The 21,985-nt window shown below is 35.5% G+C and overlaps 2 protein-coding genes across 4 annotated transcripts in view; both read right to left on the reverse strand.

Moving 5' to 3' along the window:
• LOC138697518 (hexosaminidase D-like) overlaps positions 1 to 21,985 on the reverse strand; it is a 942,328-nt gene that overhangs the window by 726,335 nt on the left and 194,008 nt on the right. The window lies entirely within an intron of this gene.
• LOC138698776 (uncharacterized) overlaps positions 21,548 to 21,985 on the reverse strand; it is a gene marked incomplete at its 5' end in the record, with an annotated part of 1,764 nt that continues 1,326 nt past the window's right edge. Inside the window, one exon of the mRNA XM_069824999.1 lies at positions 21,548 to 21,985. This exon is cut by the window's right edge and continues 538 nt beyond it. Coding sequence (XP_069681100.1) covers positions 21,882 to 21,985 — 104 coding nt within the window.

The following is a 21,985-nucleotide window of genomic DNA, read 5'->3' on the forward strand; positions in this document are numbered from 1 at the left end:
ATTATCCTCCCAATTCTCCTTCGATTTTTCGATTTTTTTTTTTTCGTTCGGACATCACTTCCCTGAAGATGGCTGCAGAGATAGCAGTCGAAAGCTTGGAGCATTCCAAAATCTTAACTCGGCTGATATCAAGCGAAATTGTATTAGCGAGCAATACAGAGTGATTTATATAGAACTGACACATTTCTTTCATTAATTGTTTCAAAACGAATTGTGCTAGCGACAACTTATTATACCTAAAATGTAGAGGAATTTTGGGAGATTATTTACCTCTATAGCAAATGTTGTCCTGCGTTGTCAAATCCTGAGATCTCGGTGGCTACAGGTTCCTGGAAATTATTCGGTCGTCACATAACCGGATAAATGGAACCATGCTTCATCTGTGAACCATGTGATGGACAATATGGCAGGATTTTCGACAATGAACGTCTGAAACCAACGACAATAATTCAATCTTTTATCCTTATCTGGTTCCTGTAGCTGATGAACAACCGTAACCCTATATGGCTTTAGGCTCTCTGACACATTGAGTAGGTGTACCCTGACTCCTGCGACAAACATCTTAATGATTTTTTGGGTGACTGCTCCAGTCGTGCTCTTACGTCAACAACAACAACCGTGGGAAGCCTAGATGAACGATGCTTGCCCTTTTCACTCACCAGAGATCCAGTTGTTTCCAATTTGTTTACCAGTCCCAGTATTGTGTTTCTTTTGGGAGGATTGCGAACACCAAATTCTCTCTGGTATGCCCTTTGAGTAGCTGTAATTGAATAAGTAATCCAGTATTGCTTCACAAGGAAGAGTCGTTGATTTAATGTGTACTGCATTTTCACATTGACACAAAATGTCGAAAACAGCTGCCAACAATAGGAATAAATTTTAAACATCTGCGCATCTAGTGACAAGGAATCGAAACTCCATAACATTCTGCTGTTGGTTTCAGACATTCATTGTGCAAAATCCTGCCATATTGTCCACCACATGGTTTACAGATGAAGCATGGTTCCATTTATCCGGTTATGTGACGACAGAATAATTTCCAGGAACCTGTGGCCACCGAGATCTCCGGATTTGACAACGCCGGAGAACATTTGCTATAGAGGTAAATAATCTCCCAAAATTCCTCTACATTTTAGGTATAATAAGTTGTCGCTAGCACAATTCGTTTTGAAACAATTAATGAAAGAAATGTGTCAGTTCTATATAAATCACTCTGTATTTTTCATTTACTCATTTGTGTATCTGTGGCAAATGTCCGTATATTAAAATCTCATAATGTCATCGGAAACACAGTAAAGGAACTCAAATGTGGCTCATAAAGCATAATGAAGTGAGTAAACCTATCATCTTAGAAACCCAGAATCTTTCATGCACTGTCGTATATAGCTTCTGTTTCCCTCGCTGCGGGATATTTTATTTTTAAATTCTCTTTTTAGTCACGGAGGAGACAGCACTAAGTTTCTGAAGCGTGAAACCGTGTAATATATGGTAAGAAATATAAAGCATTCAGTAGCATACAAATATTAATGGTCACTGAAGAACGTAGCAATAATGCCGGGCGCCCTTGCTTTAATTAAAATCGTTGAGGAGCCCCTGTCCTAATAAATTAGCGCGCTGGCATGCCAACCACGCCACCTACGCCGGCCGCCATTACTATTCAGAGCGCGGCCACCTGCCTCTGCCCTACCTGTCGGAGCGCCGCTGAGCCCTGATCCTCTGTCCAGCGTCCACTGGATAAGGAGCCTTAAAATTCAATCTGCGATCCATATGCATGGCTCCACACTTCAACTTCGCTACGCTAGGCGCCACACCGATTTGTTGTTACATGCAAATTCTGAACAAGGCAGTTGCAATGTAAAGGAACAGAATCGCAATTGCTTTAATGAAAGCTAATTGGCTCTTCATTTATATCACTGCTTATCTACACATCTTTTTTTTATCATTCCGTCTCCCATCTTTGACTCAGTCCCCCATCTTTACGACCGTCTCCCATCTTTCCCTCACTCTCCCAGCTTTCCCTCTATCTCCCATCTTTCCCTCCATCTCCTATATTTCCCTCCATCTTCTATCTTTCCCTCAGTCTCACATCTTTCTCTTAATCTCTCATCTTTCCCTCAGTCTCCCATCTTTCCCACCATCTCCTATATTTCCCTCCATCTTCTATCTTTCCCTCAGTCTCACATCTTTCCCTCAGTCTCACATCTTTCCCTCTACCTCCCATCTTTCCCTCAGTCTTCCATCTTTCTCTCCATCTCCTATCTTTCCCTCAGTCTTCCATCTTTCTCTCCATCTCCTGTCTTTCCCTCAGTCTCTCATCTTTCTCTCCATCTCCTGTCTTTCCCTCAGTCTCTCATCTTTCTCTCAGTCTTTCATCTTTCCCTCAGTCTTCCATCTTTCTCTCCATCTCCTATCTTTCCCTCTATCTCTCATCTTTCCCTCAGTCTTCCATCTTTCTCTCCATCTCCTATCTTTCCCTCAGTCTCTCAGCTTTCTCTCAGTCTCACATCCTTTTCTCAGTCTTCCATCTTTCCCTCTATCTCCCATCTTTCCCTCAGTCTCTCATCTTTCCCTCAGTCTCTCATCTTTCCCTCAGTCTCTCATCTTTCCCTCAGTCTTTCATCTTTTCCTCAGTCTCCCATCTTTCCCTCAGTCTGCTGTCTTTCCCTCCATCTCCTACCTTTCCCTCAGTCTCCCATTATTCCTATTGTCTCCCATCTTTCCCTCCACCTCCCATTTTCCCTCAATATCCCATCTTTCCCTTCATCTTCCATCTTTTCCCCCATCTCCCATCTTTACTTCCATCTTTTCCCCAGTTCCCCATCTTTACCTCAGTCTCCCATCTTTTCCTCAGTCTCCCATCTTTCCCTCAGTCTCCCATCTTTCCCACTGACTACCATCTTTCCCTCCATCTCCATCTTTCCCTCAGTCTCCCATCTTTCCCTCCAACTTACATCTTTTCCTCCATCTCCCATTTTTCGTTCCATCTTCCACCTTTCCCTCATGTCCCCAACTTTCCCTCAGTCTCCCATCTTTCCCTAACTCTCCCATCTTTCCCACTGTCTCCCAGCTTTCCCTCCATCTCCCATTTTCTTTCAGTCTCCCATCTTTCCCATTCCCATCTTTCTCTGTCTCCTATATTTCCCCTTCATCTTCCATCTTTCCCACCGTCTCTCATCCTTTCCTCCGTCTCTCAGTTTTCATCTTTCCCTCTGTCTCAAATTTTCCCCTTAATCTCTCATCTTTCCCACAGCCTAGCCTTCAATCTTCCTCACAGAATCCCATCTTTCCCACAGTCTTCCATCTGGCTCTCCATCTCCTATCTTTTCTTCAGTCTCCCATTTTCTCCTAAGTCTTTCATGAATTCCACTGTCTCCCATCTTTGCTCAGTATTCCATATTTCCTTCACTATCCCATCTTTCCCTCAGTCTCCCATTTTCCTTTTAGTCTCCCATCCTTCTCACCCTCTCTCATCTTTTCCTCCGTATGTCAACCTTTTTTAAAGCGCAGATTTATTTCATTTTATTTAGTAGGATATTAAATGCACATAAAACTATTAATCTCTACGCTTTGTTTTGTAAATAATGATGTTAACGTGCTCTAAATGATTTAGTAACCAAGATATTTAAGCATTAAAATATTTACTTCGTATTTTCATATTTTCTTCAAAATATAAGTAATATTTTGGCAGCATTTTCTTCGTATTGTTCTGGCCTCTACTTACAGCGAAAAGTGTAAAATTCTACTTTGCAAACAGCGTTAGTTCGGCTCATGTTCCTGGACGTGGAAAGTGAGAAGCAGCGCAATTCAGTTCGGAGAAACATCAGTTAGCAATGTGATCCCTTCTGGTCACCGGGCAGCGATCAGGTGAAGCGCCCAAGGGACCATTGTCTGCTGAATCTTCATTGGTGTGCTCAATTCATTTAGAGCTCTTTGCAATGCCCCCTAGAGGCACGTACAATGCACCAAACATTCTCTGTTCGCCAGGATATTCAATCTGCATTATTAATCTACGAGAGCTTCACATCATGCGTTTCAATTATTTACTCTTAATTTAACGACGCTTTATAGTTGTACGAGTTATTCCGCGTCATAAATACTGCGTAGCCTTATTTGGTGAATAGCAATGATTTACAAATATGTTTATCAAACCTATCTTAAGACTCTTCTGCCAAACTTTTATAGTAATATTAAAGGGTCAGGAAAGATAAATTTTCTTTCCTTATCTATGCATAATTTTCATTTGCAGTATGTAGAAATATAATTCCTGCAACAACTTACTAAAAAAACAACGATAGGCATTTTAAGGGAAGTGATGGGTTAAATTTCTATTTTCTACATTTTTCAAGCTAGGACCATAATTTTTTGTACACACTATCACGATGTGATAGATAATGACATGAAGTTTCATTTCTGTGAAGCAATTAGTTTCTGAGTTATTAACAAAAATATTTTGAAAAATTTGCATAAGTTTTATTTTTTCTTTATCTTAAGATTAACTCCATATGTAGATGAAATTATTGGGGATCATCAGTGTGGTTTTAGGCGTAATAGATCAACTATTGAACAGATATTTTGTATTCGACAGAAAATGAAGAAAAAAATGGGAGTATAAGGGTACAGTGCATCAGTTATACATAGATTTCAAAAAGGCATATGACTCGGTTAAGAGAGAAGTTTTATATGATATTCTTATTGAATTTGGTATTCCGAAGAAACTAGTTCGATTAATTAAAATGTGTCTCAGTGAACGTACAGCAGAGTTCGTATAGGTCAGTTTCTGTCAGATGATTTCCAATTCACTGTGGGCTAAAGCAAGGAGATGCACTATCGCCTTTACTTTTTAACTTTGCTCTAGAGTATGCCATTAGGAAAGTCCAGGATAACAGAGATGGTTTGGAATTGAACGGGTTACATCAGCTGCTTGTCTATGCGGATGACGTGAATATGTTAGGAGAGAATCACCAAACATTTAGGGAAAACACGGAAATTTTACTTGAAGCAAGTAAAGAAATAGGTTTGGAAGTAAATCCCCAAAAGAGGAAGTATGTGATATGTCTCGTGATGAGAATATTGTACGAAATGGAAATATGAAAATTGAAAATTTATCCTTTGAAGAGGTGGAAAAATTCAAATACTTGGGAGTAACAGTAACAAATATAAATAATACTCGGGAGGAAATTAAACACAGAATAAATATGGGAAATGCGTGTTATTATTCGGTTGAGAAGCTTTTATCATCCAGTCTGTTGTCAAAAAATCTTAAAGTTAGAATTTATAAAACAGTTATATTACCGGTTGTTCTTTATGGTTGTGAAACTTGGACTCTCACTTTGAGAGAGGAACATAGGTTAAGGATGTTTGAGAATAAGGTGCTTAGGAAAATATTTGGGGCTAAGAGGGATGAAGTTACAGGAGAAGGGAGAAAGTTACACAACACAGAACTGCACGCATTGTATTCTTCACCTGACATAATTAAGAACATTACATCCAGACGTTTGAGATTCCCATGTAGCGCGTATGGGCGAATTCAGAAATGCATATAGAGTGTTAGTTGGGAGGCCGGAGGGAAAAAGACCTTTAGGGAGGCCGAGACGTAGATGGGAAGATAATATTAAAATGGATCTGAGGGAGGTGGGATATGATGATAGAGAATGGATTAATCTTGCTCAGAATAGAGACCAATGGCGGGTTTATGTGAGGGCGGCAATGAACCTCCGGGTTCCTTAAAAGCCAGTAAGTAAGTAAGTATTTTTCTCATATCAAAGAGTATTTTGGAAGAAAAAAAATGAAAATTTACTGGTCCCTCACCATATTTAACCGACTTTTGTGAATATACCTAAATAAGTATTTATAAATTTAGTTAATATAGAGTAGCTTAAATTTATATATATATATATATATATATATATATATATATATATATATATATATTCAATTCAATTTATTAAGCCATTATACAAATAGTGATAGGCTTCGTCACAAATAGAGAAGGTGAAAAAACATAGTACAAATACATATAATTTATAACAGTAAAGTTTAATTAGGTCTATGAAAACACAAAGTATTTTTGAACTCTAAAAATGAATGAAAACACTTCACTCTTAATGTTATATTTGTAACTAAATGTAGATAGACAACTTTATTTATTAAAAAACAATTTCATTTGAATATATGTTAAAAATACTCATCTACAGAGCAGAAAGGATTAATTAAAAGCCAATTATAAAATCTAGTTTTGAAAGTATTGGTTGGTAACTTATAATATTGACTGGGAAGCTTATTATGTAATTTCATCCCCATGACAGAAACATTTGTACTTGTCTTATGTAACCTACAATATGGAATATTAATTTGCTCACTACTGTATTTATAATTTCATGATCATGTACAGTATATTGGCTACTAATGAGTGATTGTTTATATAATATCGAGTGTGAAGGACTAGGTCGTATTTACTCACTCACTCAGCTATCTAATCTAATCTAATCTAATCTAATCTAATCTAATCTAATCTAATCTAATCTAATCTAATCTAATCTAATCTAATCTAATCTAATCTAATCTAATCTAATCTAATCTAATCTAATCTAATCTAATCTAATCTAATCTAATCTAATCTAATCTAATCTAATCTAATCTAATCTAATCTAATCTAATCTAATCTAATCTAATCTAATCTAATCTAATCTAATCTAATCTAATCTAATCTAATCTAATCTAATCTAATCTAATCTAATCTAATCTAATCTAATCTAATCTAATCTAATCTAATCTAATCTAATCTAATCTAATCTATCTATCTATCTATCTATCTATCTATCTATCTATCTATCTATCTATCTATCTATCTATCTATCTATCTATCTATCTATCTATCTATCTATCTATCTATCTATCTATCTATCTATCTATCTATCTATCTATCTATCTATCTATCTATCTATCTATCTATCTATCTATCTATCTATCTATCTATCTATCTATCTATCTATCTATCTATCTATCTATCTATCTATCTATCTATCTATCTATCTATCTATCTATCTATCTATCTATCTATCTATCTATCTATCTATCTATTCTATCTATCTATCTATCTATCTATCTATCTATCTATCTATCTATCTATCTATCTATCTATCTATCTATCTATCTATCTATCTATCTATCTATCTATCTATCTATCTATCTATCTATCTATCTATCTATCTATCTATCTATCTATCTATCTATCTATCTATCTATCTATCTATCTATCTATCTATCTATCTATCTATCTATCTATCTATCTATCTATCTATCTATCTATCTATCTATCTATCTATCTATCTATCTATCTATCTATCTATCTATCTATCTATCTATCTATCTATCTATCTATCTATCTATCTATCTATCTATCTATCTATCTATCTATCTATCTATCTATCTATCTATCTATCTATCTATCTATCTATCTATCTATCTATCTATCTATCTATCTATCTATCTATCTATCTATCTATCTATCTATCTATCTATCTATCTATCTATCTATCTATCTATCTATCTATCTATCTATCTATCTATCTATCTATCTATCTATCTATCTATCTATCTATCTATCTATCTATCTATCTATCTATCTATCTATCTATCTATCTATCTATCTATCTATCTATCTATCTATCTATCTATCTATCTATCTATCTATCTATCTATCTATCTATCTATCTATCTATCTATCTATCTATCTATCTATCTATCTATCTATCTATCTATCTATCTATCTATCTATCTATCTATCTATCTATCTATCTATCTATCTATCTATCTATCTATCTATCTATCTATCTATCTATCTATCTATCTATCTATCTATCTATCTATCTATCTATCTATCTATCTATCTATCTATCTATCTATCTATCTATCTATCTATCTATCTATCTATCTATCTATCTATCTATCTATCTATCTATCTATCTATCTATCTATCTATCTATCTATCTATCTATCTATCTATCTATCTATCTATCTATCTATCTATCTATCTATCTATCTATCTATCTATCTATCTATCTATCTATCTATCTATCTATCTATCTATCTATCTATCTATCTATCTATCTATCTATCTATCTATCTATCTATCTATCTATCTATCTATCTATCTATCTATCTATCTATCTATCTATCTATCTATCTATCTATCTATCTATCTATCTATCTATCTATCTATCTATCTATCTATCTATCTATCTATCTATCTATCTATCTATCTATCTATCTATCTATCTATCTATCTATCTATCTATCTATCTATCTATCTATCTATCTATCTATCTATCTATCTATCTATCTATCTATCTATCTATCTATCTATCTATCTATCTATCTATCTATCTATCTATCTATCTATCTATCTATCTATCTATCTATCTATCTATCTATCTATCTATCTATCTATCTATCTATCTATCTATCTATCTATCTATCTATCTATCTATCTATCTATCTATCTATCTATCTATCTATCTATCTATCTATCTATCTATCTATCTATCTATCTATCTATCTATCTATCTATCTATCTATCTATCTATCTATCTATCTATCTATCTATCTATCTATCTATCTATCTATCTATCTATCTATCTATCTATCTATCTATCTATCTATCTATCTATCTATCTATCTATCTATCTATCTATCTATCTATCTATCTATCTATCTATCTATCTATCTATCTATCTATCTATCTATCTATCTATCTATCTATCTATCTATCTATCTATCTATCTATCTATCTATCTATCTATCTATCTATCTATGTCTATCTAATCTATCTATCTAATCTATCTATCTAATCTAATCTGTCTGTCTATCTGTCTATCTGTCTGTCTGTCTGTCTGTCTGTCTGTCTGTCTGTCTGTCTGTCTGTCTGTCTATCTATCTACCTACCTATTTATTTATTTATTTATTACTTAATACCTGTGCTTGTATGAAAAGTGGTCGACAATGTTCAAGATAGTTTGATTGGCACAGAATTCTAATGGCTTTCTTTTGCAACATCAACACACTCCCAGTTTTGCTACCATTCCCCAGAAAATTAAGGCACATCGGATTATTGACCTAAATAATTGTATTAAATACCATGTTTGTAGCAATAATAGTTACAATGACATATAACTAGTCAATAGATTTAGATAAGCAAAAGTCTACTATACTTTTTCAGAGCAAATTTATAGGATAATGAATGATTTCGCAACTCCATCCCAATGAATGTGTTATGTTTTGAAAAAAAAAAGTATATTGGATTAGTTTGTATGATGATGTAAGACTTGACATAAGAGAATAAAATTGTAAATTAAGGCAGATCTGGGGTAATGTAGAATTGTAACGGGTCTGTATTACAGAATTATGATGGATGAATTAATATAATATTATATCAAATTGCCCGAATCTACTTTCACGTTAGCTTATGATGCTGTGAAAGCTACTGAGTCCTGACTGACCTATGATATTTTGAGAGGGTTAACACCTACATAAGCAACAACAACCAACATTTAAATGTCACACTATAATCATTATCCCACTCCATTCTCACGCTGGAGGGCTACATGGCGACATTTAAAATGAAATTAAACACAGAGTTATTAAAATCTTGGGACACTATTTAACAGAGACTGCAGCGACAAGCCAGTTGTGATCTGTCCCGGCACCATCGTAAAAGGAAGCGGGTCTTGCCAGATGTTTAATGACGAGAAAAAATGAAACATGATATGACTCTTCTATAAATAGATCTGTTTTATAAAAACCGAGATATTTAAAGTCTAGCAGCCATCTGCTTCATTCATGGGTACGGTTTTTATACTATTTCAGGGTCGTAATAGGAAGTCGTTAACTATGATGATAATATGCTGCAGCAATTTTATTTTCAATCCATCCACAAGTCCTTGAATAATTAAAACTTTTCATTAACAGACCTAACTGTGACATACACTAAAGTGTTGTATGGATCAGTGAGTTAGGTTACTTTGTTTATATAGCACTCTAAGTCAGGGGTGCGGTTAGCGCGTCTGACCGTAAAACGAGCGGGTCTGGGTTCAAATTCTGGTTGGGACAAGTTACAGGTTGGGGTTCTTTCCGGACTTTTCCCTCAACCAACTGAAGCAGAATTGCTGGGTAACTTTCGGCGCTGGACCTCGGATTCATTTCGCCATCATTAATAGCTCGGGTTCAGTTTACGGTGCGGCGTGCTGTACTTGTACAAGAGCGCTGCCGTTCGGCTACCAAGTCCTTCATAGAATAGGAGTGGTAAATACAATAAGCCTCAGGCTGCAATGCAAGACTTCGGTTCCCTCCTCCGTAGAGAAGAAAAAAAATAGACCTCACAGAGACAAAGTGTTGTATGGATCAATAAGATAGGTTACTTTGTTTATACAGGGTGTTGCCGAGGTCGTGTTACAAACTTTCAGGGATGATGGCGAAGGGCACATGTATCAATTTGAGATAGGAACCCTGGTCCGGAAGTGACCGAGTCGAAAGTTATAAGCAAAAATAGTTGTGTGGAAATGGAATTGTAATTTGGCACCACGTGCCCTCCTTCCCTTAAGCTTTGGAACAGTCATGAAAAAATGATATGGGCCGGATGTCTCCTAAGTGGGTACTTGTACCCGATACAATCTGTGAGCTTGTCTACTGTTCCCATTGGCTCATCCGTATTCGAAAATCAGGTCTGCATATTCCGCTCTCGTGTACTCGTCCATTTCACTAGAACTGATCGACTGGACACTGCAACTTGTACACATACACTGCTGTCTACAGACGAGCATATCAGGACAGATCATGTCCGTTACACATTACGCTATCTGCATTGCTTTAGTGTAGTTTCCTGTCCCCACCCCTGAGACAGCGCACTGAATGGAATACTGTAAGTAGACAACGTAAACAACGTCAGATGAATACAGTATGTGTAGGATGTACAGATAAATACACATAAATAAGGTGTACAGAGGAATAAAATTATTTTATTTCCACAGAATTATTTTTGCTTATAACTTTTGACTCGGTCATTTCCGGACCAGGGTTCCTCATCTCACATTGATACATGTGGCCTTCGCCATCATCCCTGAAAGTTTCTAACAACACCTCGGAAACACTCTGTATAATACTGTAACCCAAGGGTGGGAGCATTAGGAGTGGTAGGGAGGTAAATGGAGAGAGAGGAATAGAGATATAAGTCGATTTAACATGCAATATCTTAATAGAACATCAAAGATCGAAGTGTGCGCAAACAAATTTTCTCACCGATAATTGTAAATGTTATCATTATTCCATACAGCTTGATTGTGAAAAAAACTAGGAATATATACGATGATGATGATGATGATGATGATGATGATGATGATAATAATAATAATAATAATAATAATAATAATAATAATAATGAGACGTAGATGGGAAGATAATATTAAAATGGATTTGAGGGAGGTGGGATATGATGGTAGAGACTGGATTAATCTTGCTCAGGATAGGGACCGATGGCGGGCTTATGTGAGGGCGGCAATGAACCTCCAGGTTCGTTAAAAGCCATTTGTAAGTAAGCAAAGTGAGTACAAATTCAAAAGTATACAACACAAATATTTCTAACCACTACTGCAAGGGCCAGGCTCTTGTACGTTGTGGTCTTCGCCAATAATATAACATAAAATTTACGAAGACAGTTTACTAAATACACTAACTTCATTCAGACCGACAAATAACACACAAGAGAAAGAGGAAAGAGAAAAAGAGAGAAAAACACATTTAATATAAATTGACAATCGGACAAAAGCCAATGATATTCAATAAAAACATTAACATTGTCGACAGAAATACACACATTTATTAGTATTATATAGCATGAATAATTTTATAAATTTCTTTTTTAAAAGGTTCAATTTTAAAATATATCAAATTTGGAAATGGTTTGTGATTTTATTATAAAGTCTTGGGCCGAAACCAGCACCATGTTTAAGAGCTGCACTTGTATGACATTTAGGCTCAATTAATGGGAAAGTAGACTTTTGTCTTCGAGTACGATATTCATGACGATTAGATTTATGTTTTATTTGATTTCTGTGGTAGTACAGTAGTTAGTAAACTATATTTATAATCCTTTTTGAATCTTGCGTACTCTATTTTTAACACTTGAATATAATTACGGACATGGAAATCCTACACATACAACCCAAGAACCAAAAACTCAACACACTAGAACAATATGAAATAAAAAACACACTAAAACACACCCCGATCAAATTCTCAACACACAGATCAATTTCAGTACACACACACTATTTGACTCCACTCTTCAACACCTTTCAACAATCAAACACACCCACATAACAGGCAGAGAAGTTCGAGATGACGCCGAGATCTAGTAGGCTCTGAAGATGGTGTGTGATGCACTGAAACAGCTGTAAGCCTCACAAATCTTACATAATTAAGACGAGTAAGTCCACTAGTTAATCAATTAATTATATTTATAAATTTCTTCAACAGTTAAATACTTTAAAATTTTGTATAAATTAAATTTGATGGGTGATCCATATTTTTGGACAGACAAATTTTTATTGACCTTCTGTGTAATACAATTAATGCATTAAGTACAGAGGTACTCACTTCTACCCTTTATAATTCCAATCGCCTTGTTTAACTCATTGCCTTCTGCTCTCTTCGCATATGACAAGGGTGAATGTATAAACTTGTAGTGAAGTTCTCAGAGATGAGATATTGAAGTCTAACCACGTGATATACGCATAATATAAAATGCACTTAACCCTCACAAGAAAATTTCGAACTAACCCTTCAGCGCTTTCGCAATTTTTAATGAGAATTTATTTTACAATGACAACGTGGTTTTCGCGAGTTTATACACCTTCGAAATAGAAACTAAAGTTTCTCGAGAATGTAATGCATAGAAAATAACGACGCAAGGCTAGTTCAAAGAGATTGCGCCGGGAATTCTTTACTGTACCCGCATTATTAAATTACTTATAAAGCCTGCTCCAACGTAACATACTTTGGCCCATTTTTTTCAACACAGGAAGAAAAAAGGGCGTACACAAGAGTTTACGTAAATTACTTGTAACTGGTCATAAAGCAAGGGGTCGAACTTTAGAGCGCTGAGACAATGGAATTTTATTAGAGTCTTACACAGTAGTTTTAACAGGGGAGGCAGCTTTAACAAGACATATTGCCTGGTTTTAGTCAAAAATTTATTTCTCTCAATTGAATCGGTTATTTTTACATCCTCATAAGTCACTCATTTTGGTAATTTTCGTTTTATGTGAAAAAATGACCTAGACGCATCATTTTATGTTGAAACACCGTGAGTCTGGTGTATAGAATGCTTGTGAGAACAAAGCATTTATAAAAATGTTTTCGTCGTTAAGAATAATCCTACAGTAAACAATGACACGTGGCTGAAGTGAGACTTCAATGGCAGCAGATTGGCACCAGAAATTCACAGTAAGTGATCCCGCCCACTCCTGTAAATTCTGTAACTTAAAAAGTTGTGTATAAAGTGCAAATTAAAATTAAGGTAACATTTAATTTTTTAAGGTGACATGTATTTATTTAGCCTGACGAGTTACTTCCTTAGTTTGAATTGTAAATTATTTAAAAATAGCGTGTAAGAGGGCCTTAGACTAGAAATTTTTAGCTTAAATGTAGTTCTGTTTATAAGTATGAATAAGGGTATAATTATTTCTCTTATTTGAACTGTTGTAACAGTGAAGCGAGGTGAGTCAGTGAAGTTATGGTTTTACAGTGCAGTGAATAGTTCCGATCAGTGATAATTTATAGCGTCAATGAAATGTGTTATAGATTGTCAGTGAAATGTGTCCTAAAGTGTAAGTGAAATGCGTCATAGTGCCACTACAGTGAGTGAGATGAGAGTAAAGTGAAATACTTATGTAGGGTCTATACATATGTAGGTTGTATTGTAAAATTAGGTATTTTATGTTTTATTATTAATTGTAATTATTGTGTTAAATTGTATTGTGTATTCTTATTGTATTGTGTATAATTTTATTGTGTATTGTAAGTTTCGTTGTGTATTGTTTATGATTTTATTGTGTATTGTTTATCATTTTATTGTGTACTAGCCGTACCCGTGCGCTCCGCTGCACCCGTTAGAAATAAATATAAAGTAATTATATAATTAAAATAGGACGTTTGATCCAGGGAACATTCGTGTTTGATAGAAGGATAAATCGTTTATTATGTTACTTAATTTAAATTGAATTAAAAAATTAAAATGCGATCATTTTGATCCAGAGACCGCTCATTTGGTCATAAAAATTAGTTTAGGAAATACAGGAAACGAATATACAGAATAGCCTATCAAGTTTTCTGTGCATAAGAAGCTATTTTAATCTTGCCTGTCCTCGATTCACTCAGAAGTTACTGTGATAACATTATAGCATTATGTCCATATAGAGAAACTACTCTTTCCAATGGTGAATTAATAATTAATTATACAAATCGGTTAATTTAGCTTCCGATATTACTTCATAGAAACGCAGAAACATTATCTGTAGGCTATCTTTCATAGCTTTCGATTGTTGCTGTCCAAGGCCCCTTATAGACGAAGTCATTTGTTTTTTAATTCATTACACGGCCTTAGATGGCAGTTATTTTAATTTTAAGACTCATTTATCTCATTAAATATCAGTCCTATCAAAATTTTTCAAGGAATAAAACTTATCGCAAATTATTTTTAAAGAAACTTTTGTTATGTAACATTTTTCACAAAAATCAATAATAAGCGAGATATTTCGATTTATTTAATTCAGGCCCCTTTATAACCCCCCTTTTAAATAATGTATTTTGAATGCCATATAGCCTGAAATCTAAGTTACAAGGAACTTAATTTATATTCCAATTTTCATCGAAATCCGTTCAGCCATTATCGCGTGAAAAGGTAACAAACAGACAGACAGACAGACAGACAGACAGACAGACAGACAGACAGACAGACATACATACAAACAAAAATAAAAAAAAGCGATTTTCGGTTTCAGGGTGGTTAATTATATATATTAGGACCAATTATTTTTGGAAAATCGAAAATTACCAGAAAAATTTCGGCTACAGATTTATTATTAGTATAGATTATTTATATTGTGTATACCACTGCCACCGGGTGTTTGCCCACTTGCAGTGTAAATAAATACATACATGTTAAACATTGTATGTATTTAACATTATTTCAGCACAAAAATCAAAAGTAATGGCATTTTTAGGACAAGACCCAGTCAGAACTAAGATAATACACAATAACCAATGCCTCGAACAAGTGCAAAATTTCAATTATCTGGGATGTGAAATATCTTATCAAAATGAAAAAGATGTGAACAAGAAAATTACCAAATTTACACAAATTCTAGGAATAATAAACAATGCATTAAAAGCTAAATTAGTACAAAAATCTACAAGAATAAAAATATATAATACACTAGCATTACCCACCCTTCTATACGGAAGCGAGATTTGGTCATTAAAGAAAAAAGACATGAACAGAATCAAAGCAACGGAAATGAAATTTTTGAGGAGGACAGCAGGATATACTCTTTTAGACCGAAAAAGGAATGAAGAAATTTTAGAACAATTAGAAGTAGAGTCAGTAGAAGAAAAAATCAGCAGATACAAATTAAATTGGCTAGATCATGTAAGAAGAATGGAAAATTCAGGAATCCCAAAAATTATGATGCAATATAAACCTAGAGGACATCGTCGACCAGGAAGACCGTTAAGAAGACTGCTAGATGGGGCCGAAACAGGTCTACAGAGGCCTAATTCGTGAAGGATGATGATGATGATGTTAAACATTTCTCGTTACTCGTCAAAGTAGACCTAACCTCACTACTATGCATTCGTTTGCTTAGGAAACTGTTACTTTGCAATTAATTAATTAATTGGATTCAACTCACTTAACTTACTATATACATTCAACACTATTTCTTTCTCCTCACTTTATGTTTAGTAACCACACACATTGAGCATGCAGAAGCCGTACTAGCATGTGTCTACGAGAACAAGCTTGAGTGACGTCAGAATATTACAAGAACAGACTATCTTGGTATTACTCTTAGTATTCATCCGCTTACAATGTAAATAACAAAATATGAAAGTAGCATTTCTTTTACATAGCGTTTGACATATGAGTGAAGTTATATATTTCATCGTATTTAATAAATAGAATTAAATTTTTATTTTCAAATAATACAAGGTTCTGGTTTCGAAATACGGAACTATATTTTCCTGCGTCGTGTGAGTGTTTCGGCTAGGAGCCAATCACGGGTATGACAGCCACATTAGGATTTTTCTTACAGCGAAAAGGGTATAGTTGCTTTGGTTTTGAAATTTCTTAAATCACGGACTTGCAGGGTTTCTCGACATAACCACATTTCACCGCTAGAGAGTATGTTCTCTGTAGACGCAAGTACAATAAACCAAGTTGTATTTAATTTGTTGTAGTATTTTTTCTGACTGTTTATACCACAGTCTAGTATATACAGTCGCGAAGCTCAATACGTAGTAAATATGCAAACATTAGATAGTTGCTCACCACTAGGATCGCTAATATCGCCTGATTACAGGCAATGCAAAATAGTACCGTCACAGTCTAATGTTTCTAGCACCCTCAAAACTCAAGCTTCGTGACTATATAGTAGACTGTGGTTTATACTATGCCAACACGTTATCTACGGGCGACAGTGAGATAAATAAATCTGTTAAAAAGAAAAAAGGAATAAAAATAATCATTTTTATGAGTGTGAAAAGATTAAGAAAGCCATTGTGATCCCAGAAAAATAGAGCATACTTGCAGTCTCCCAATAAATGTGAAGAAAAGGGAGGATTTGAGAAAATTTCAGGGATATTTATCTAATGAAGAGTAAATTCAAGGTTTCTCGAAGAGTGTGTATGATTGGAACTTAACTGAAGAGAAATGAACTGAGGATCTCCATTCCTGAAACATTTTCAGTGTAGTTTCATGAATTTTTTTCTCGTGTGCCTCCTCACAACTTATTAATAATTTAAATATTTATAACATTTTATGTACTTGAAGAATGTAAGTAAACAAATTATTGCAATACATATGTTACTTTATAAATTAAGTCTGAATGTAATTGATTTTCTTAATATAACAACAAAATTTTGTGCATTACTTTTTGAAATCCCCTAAGTCATGGACATTAAAGCCACAGGCGTGACTCAGTCGGTTAAGGCGCTTGCCTGCCAGTCTGAAGTTGCGTTCGGGCGCGGGTTCGATCCCCGTTTGGGCTGATTACCTGGTTGGGTTTTTTCCGAAGTTTTCCCCTACCGTAATGTGAATGCAAGGTAATCTATGGCGAATCCTCGGCCTCATCTCGCCAAATATCATCTCGCTATCACCAATCTCATCGACGCTAAATAACCTAGTAGTTGATATTATTTACTTACTTACTTACTTACTTACTGGCTTTTAAGGAACCCGGAGGTTCATTGCCGCCCTCACATAAGCCGCCAATGGTCCCTATCCTGAGCAAGATTAATCCAGTCTCTATCATCATATCCCACCTCCCTCAAATCCATTTTAATATTATCTTCCCATCTACGTCTCGGCCTCCCCAAAGGTCTTTTTCCTCCGGCCTCCCAACTAACACTCTATATGCATTTCTGGATTCGCCCATAAGTGCTACATGCCCTGCCCATCCCAAACGTCTGGATTTAATTTCCTACTTATGTCAGTTGAAGAATACAATGCGTGCAGTTCTGTGTTGTGTAACTTTCTCCATTCTCCTGTAACTTCATCCCTCTTAGCCCCAAATATTTTTCTAATCACCTTATTCTCAAACACCCTTAATCTCTGTTCCTCTCTCAAAGTGAGAGTCCAAGTTTCACAACCATACAGAACAACCGATAATATAACTGTTTTATAAATTCTAACTTTCAGATTTTTTGACAGCAGACTGGATGATAAAAGTTTCTCAACCGAATAATAACACGCATTCCCACATTTATTCTGTGTTTAATTTCCTCCCGAGTATCATTTATATTTTGTTACTGTTACTCCCAGATATTTGAATTTTTCCACCTCTTCAAAGGATAAATTTCCAATTGTAGTCGATATAGCGTAGTTAAATAAGAAACTAAAAAAATGAACATTAACTTAACTTGTCTAGCAGCGAATTCAATACATTATGAGTATATAGACGTTAATGGCATGCTTCCGTCACTTACTCAATATTTAACTTTCAGAAGCAAAAATTATTACAAATACATCCTAGATTATAAATTATTCTGGATCCCCCCCCCCCCACAAGTTTACAATTCTTGACTTACGGAGTTTAAAAAATAACGGATTCAATTTTCGATAACACTCCAAGACAAAATTAAGCCAATTCTCTTCTTCTGTTATTCTGCAGAGAAGCAACTGAGAGGAGAATAGAGTCTTCATTCAAAGACGCAACATTTACAGAATAATTCATCACATCACTTTATATGCAAGAAGGAACGGGATGTCTGAGAGCAGCTTAGCTGCATGTCACTTTAAAAATTTCTCCAGTTATTGAATGTTGCAGCATTCGAAAAGGTTTTACTGCCGAGCGCTTACAACATGTTATATTTTTCGACCGTGATGGTGGATCACGAAACAACATTTCTCATCCGCTCCTTCTTTCCTCCCCCTGCCCCTTCGTGAAGGAGGGTTGTTCTTTAGCACCAACTCTTTTACATAAGTCAGTGCTCGGGGCAACTACGCAATAACTCGTTACAAGACGTGTCATTTATTCAAGGAGGAATCCTGGTATAGATGGGGGAATACGAAATATGTAGGGTAGGACATGAATCACTGGGAATACGCTCACGCCTCGATGAAGTTCACGCTTTTAACGAAGTGGGGAGATACAACTTAGAGTCGGCCTATTCAAAAATTGGTGAAACTCTGTAAGCTTAAAATGTTATATGTTCAACATACGCTGTTTCTTCAATAAAATTGTACGGTGTGATCACAAAACTCTCTTAATCCTTGGCCAGTTTGACGATTTATATACTGTATATCAGCCGTGACTCACGAGCACATTGTGGCTCGCAATGATAGCCATGCGCTTCCTACCTCCCCCAACCTCCACCCTCTCATTCACTGGAGTCAAACTCTGTTCCATTTGTATTTGTCTCTGACCTGCGAGTGGCGTATCGTCGCAATGTCTCTCTCGAAACCATGTACCTCTACAAAAACGAAAGTTCCAAGTAGGGTGGGACGACGCATTTTTTTGCTGCCAATATGATGAGAATATTAAATGTATGATTTGTTCACAAGTATTACGAGGAAAACGGTTGTATAACATAAAACGGCATTATACTACATGTTACTGATGAAACATTAAAAGGTTTATTATTATTATTATTATTATTATTATTATTATTATATTACTATTATTATTATCATCATCATCATCATCATCTCTGTACTTCGATCCTTTTTCAGCAGATGTACGAATAATGCGGTTAGATCTTCAATTTGAACTCACAGATTTACAATGTGATGTTACAATGAAAGCTAGATGTAAGGACTTAACAAATGTTGAACTTTTCAAATCTTTACCAAAAAATAAACATTCGAAGCTTCGTTCTTTCGCTTGCTCTGTTGAAGCCATGTTCGCTACAACTTACGTTTGTGAAAAATTATTTTCAACAATGAAAATAGTGAAAACCACATTTAGATCACGACCGACAGACAAATATCTTCGTGATCAACTACGACTGACAGTTAGTGACATAATTCCTGATTTTGAAACTCTGTCGCAGAGACATTCTGAAGAGAGTTAACTTTAGATTGTGATATTGTGTCCCATGTTTTCTTGTTTATTTTTTTCTTCGTTACACATACTAAACATTAGTTTGTAACCTTGTACTGTATAAAATTATATTTAAGTGCTTGACGTAAGGAAAATGAAAATCCGTTAATAAGTCAGACAGTTGCTTCACTTCCCCTTCGGGTGTCCGCCTCCCTCCATAGGTGCTATGCACGTTGCAGGTTACACAGTGGCTCGGCGCACGATTACATTTTCGCCACCGCTGGTGTATATGATTATGTTTTAGACCTCTATCATTATATTTTAAGCATGTTTTCTTCCAAACCAAGCAAATCCTTGTCTACATATTTGTGTTATTGTGCATGTCACTTGAAAACTCGTTCAGTCCGCAGACCAGCGGGTAAAAAAAAACTAGCCTAGTCCTTTCATAAAAATGGACTTAACGCATTTGTGAGCACTCTCTTCAAATGCATACTAGGTATTTTTTTACTTGTTTTTTAACGACGCTGTATCAACTACGAAATTATTTAGCGTCGATAGGATTGGTGTTAGCAAGATGATATTTGGCGAGATGAAGGCGAGGATTCCCCACAGATTACCTGACATTTACCTTACGGTTGGGAAAACCTCGGAAAAACTCAACCAGGTACCTAATCATCCCAAGCGGGAATCGAACCCACGCCCGAGCGCAACTCCGGATCGGCAGGCAAGCGTCTCAGCCAACTGAGCTACACCGGTGGCTTACACTATTTTCAGATTTAGCAAACTACTACCGTTGAGTAATTAGCAATAAAAATGGCAGCTGCATTTTGTGCATTCAACTGCCATTTCCCTAATAATTTTCACAAAATATCAATAATTTGAATGACTCTTCTTTCTATTTATTTCTGAATGCCATATGAACAGCATCATTTATAATATTTCAAAGATCTTCAGTATAAATCTTTTTTTTTTTTACTTTATTTTATATTTTGAGGTTTCGTCACGAGACATAATCATATATTTTGTCTTTTTTTAAGTAAATCCCGAAAAGACAAAGTATATGATTATGTCTCGTGACTAGAATATTGTACGAAATGGAAATATAAAAATTGGAAATTTATCCTTTGAAGAGGTGGAAAAATTCAAATACCTGGGAGCAACAGTAATAAATGTAAATGATACTCGGGAGCAAATAAAACAGAATAAATATGGGAAATGCCTGTTATTATTCGGCTGAGAAGCTTTTATCATCCAGTCTTCTGTCCAAAAATCTGAAAGTTAGAATTTATAAAACAGTTATATTATCGGTTGTTCTGTATGGTTGTGAAACTTGGACTCTCACTTTGAGAGAGGAACAGAGATTAAGGGTGTTTGAGAATAAGATGCTTAGAGAAAATATTTGGGGCTAAGAGAGATGAAGTTACAGGAGAATGGTGAAAGCTACACAACACAGAACTGCACGCATTGTATTCTTCACCCGATATAATAAGGAACATTAAATCCAGACGTTTGAGATGGGCAGGGCATGTAGCACGTATGGGCGAATCCAGAAATGCATATAGAGTGTTAGCTGGGAGGCCGGAGGGAAAAAGACCTTTAGGGAGGCCGAGACGTAGATGGGAAGATAATATTAAAATGGATTTGATGGAGGTGGGATATGATGGTAGAGACTGGATTAATCTTGCTCAGGATAGGGACCAATGGCGGGCTTATGTGAGGGCGGCAATGAACCTCCGGGTTCGTTAAAAGCAAGTAAGTGAGTAAGTAAATTATATCTGCTTCTAAACCGATCTCAGCCTAACAGACATCTTTAAGCCTTGGACTCCTCGCCATCACATGCCTACCACGGATAGCGCTATCAGTCTGCTAGCTGCCGATAGTGGGAACGCTCTTCCCGGAAACACGAGTATCATCCGTCCACCTCCAGTCAGTGCGGCATTACGAGTCCAGCTCTGGTAATTACGCGTGCAACGGAGACTCAGTTTCAACATGATTTTCCTCCTCACACCACCCACATATTATATTAACTGAAATGGGCAAGCTAGCCACGCCATGCCATGCCAACTCATTCTAGCCTTTCCTTTCTATAAAATAGTCGTTTTTAATCTCAATTTTTTTTCTATTCCTGACGACAGATTCTGAAAAAAAATTTACTGTATATGCTGCCAAGAAAT

Source organism: Periplaneta americana, chromosome 4 (genome assembly GCF_040183065.1).
Source record: "Periplaneta americana isolate PAMFEO1 chromosome 4, P.americana_PAMFEO1_priV1, whole genome shotgun sequence".
NCBI classification, from domain to species: Eukaryota; Metazoa; Arthropoda; class Insecta; order Blattodea; family Blattidae; genus Periplaneta; species Periplaneta americana.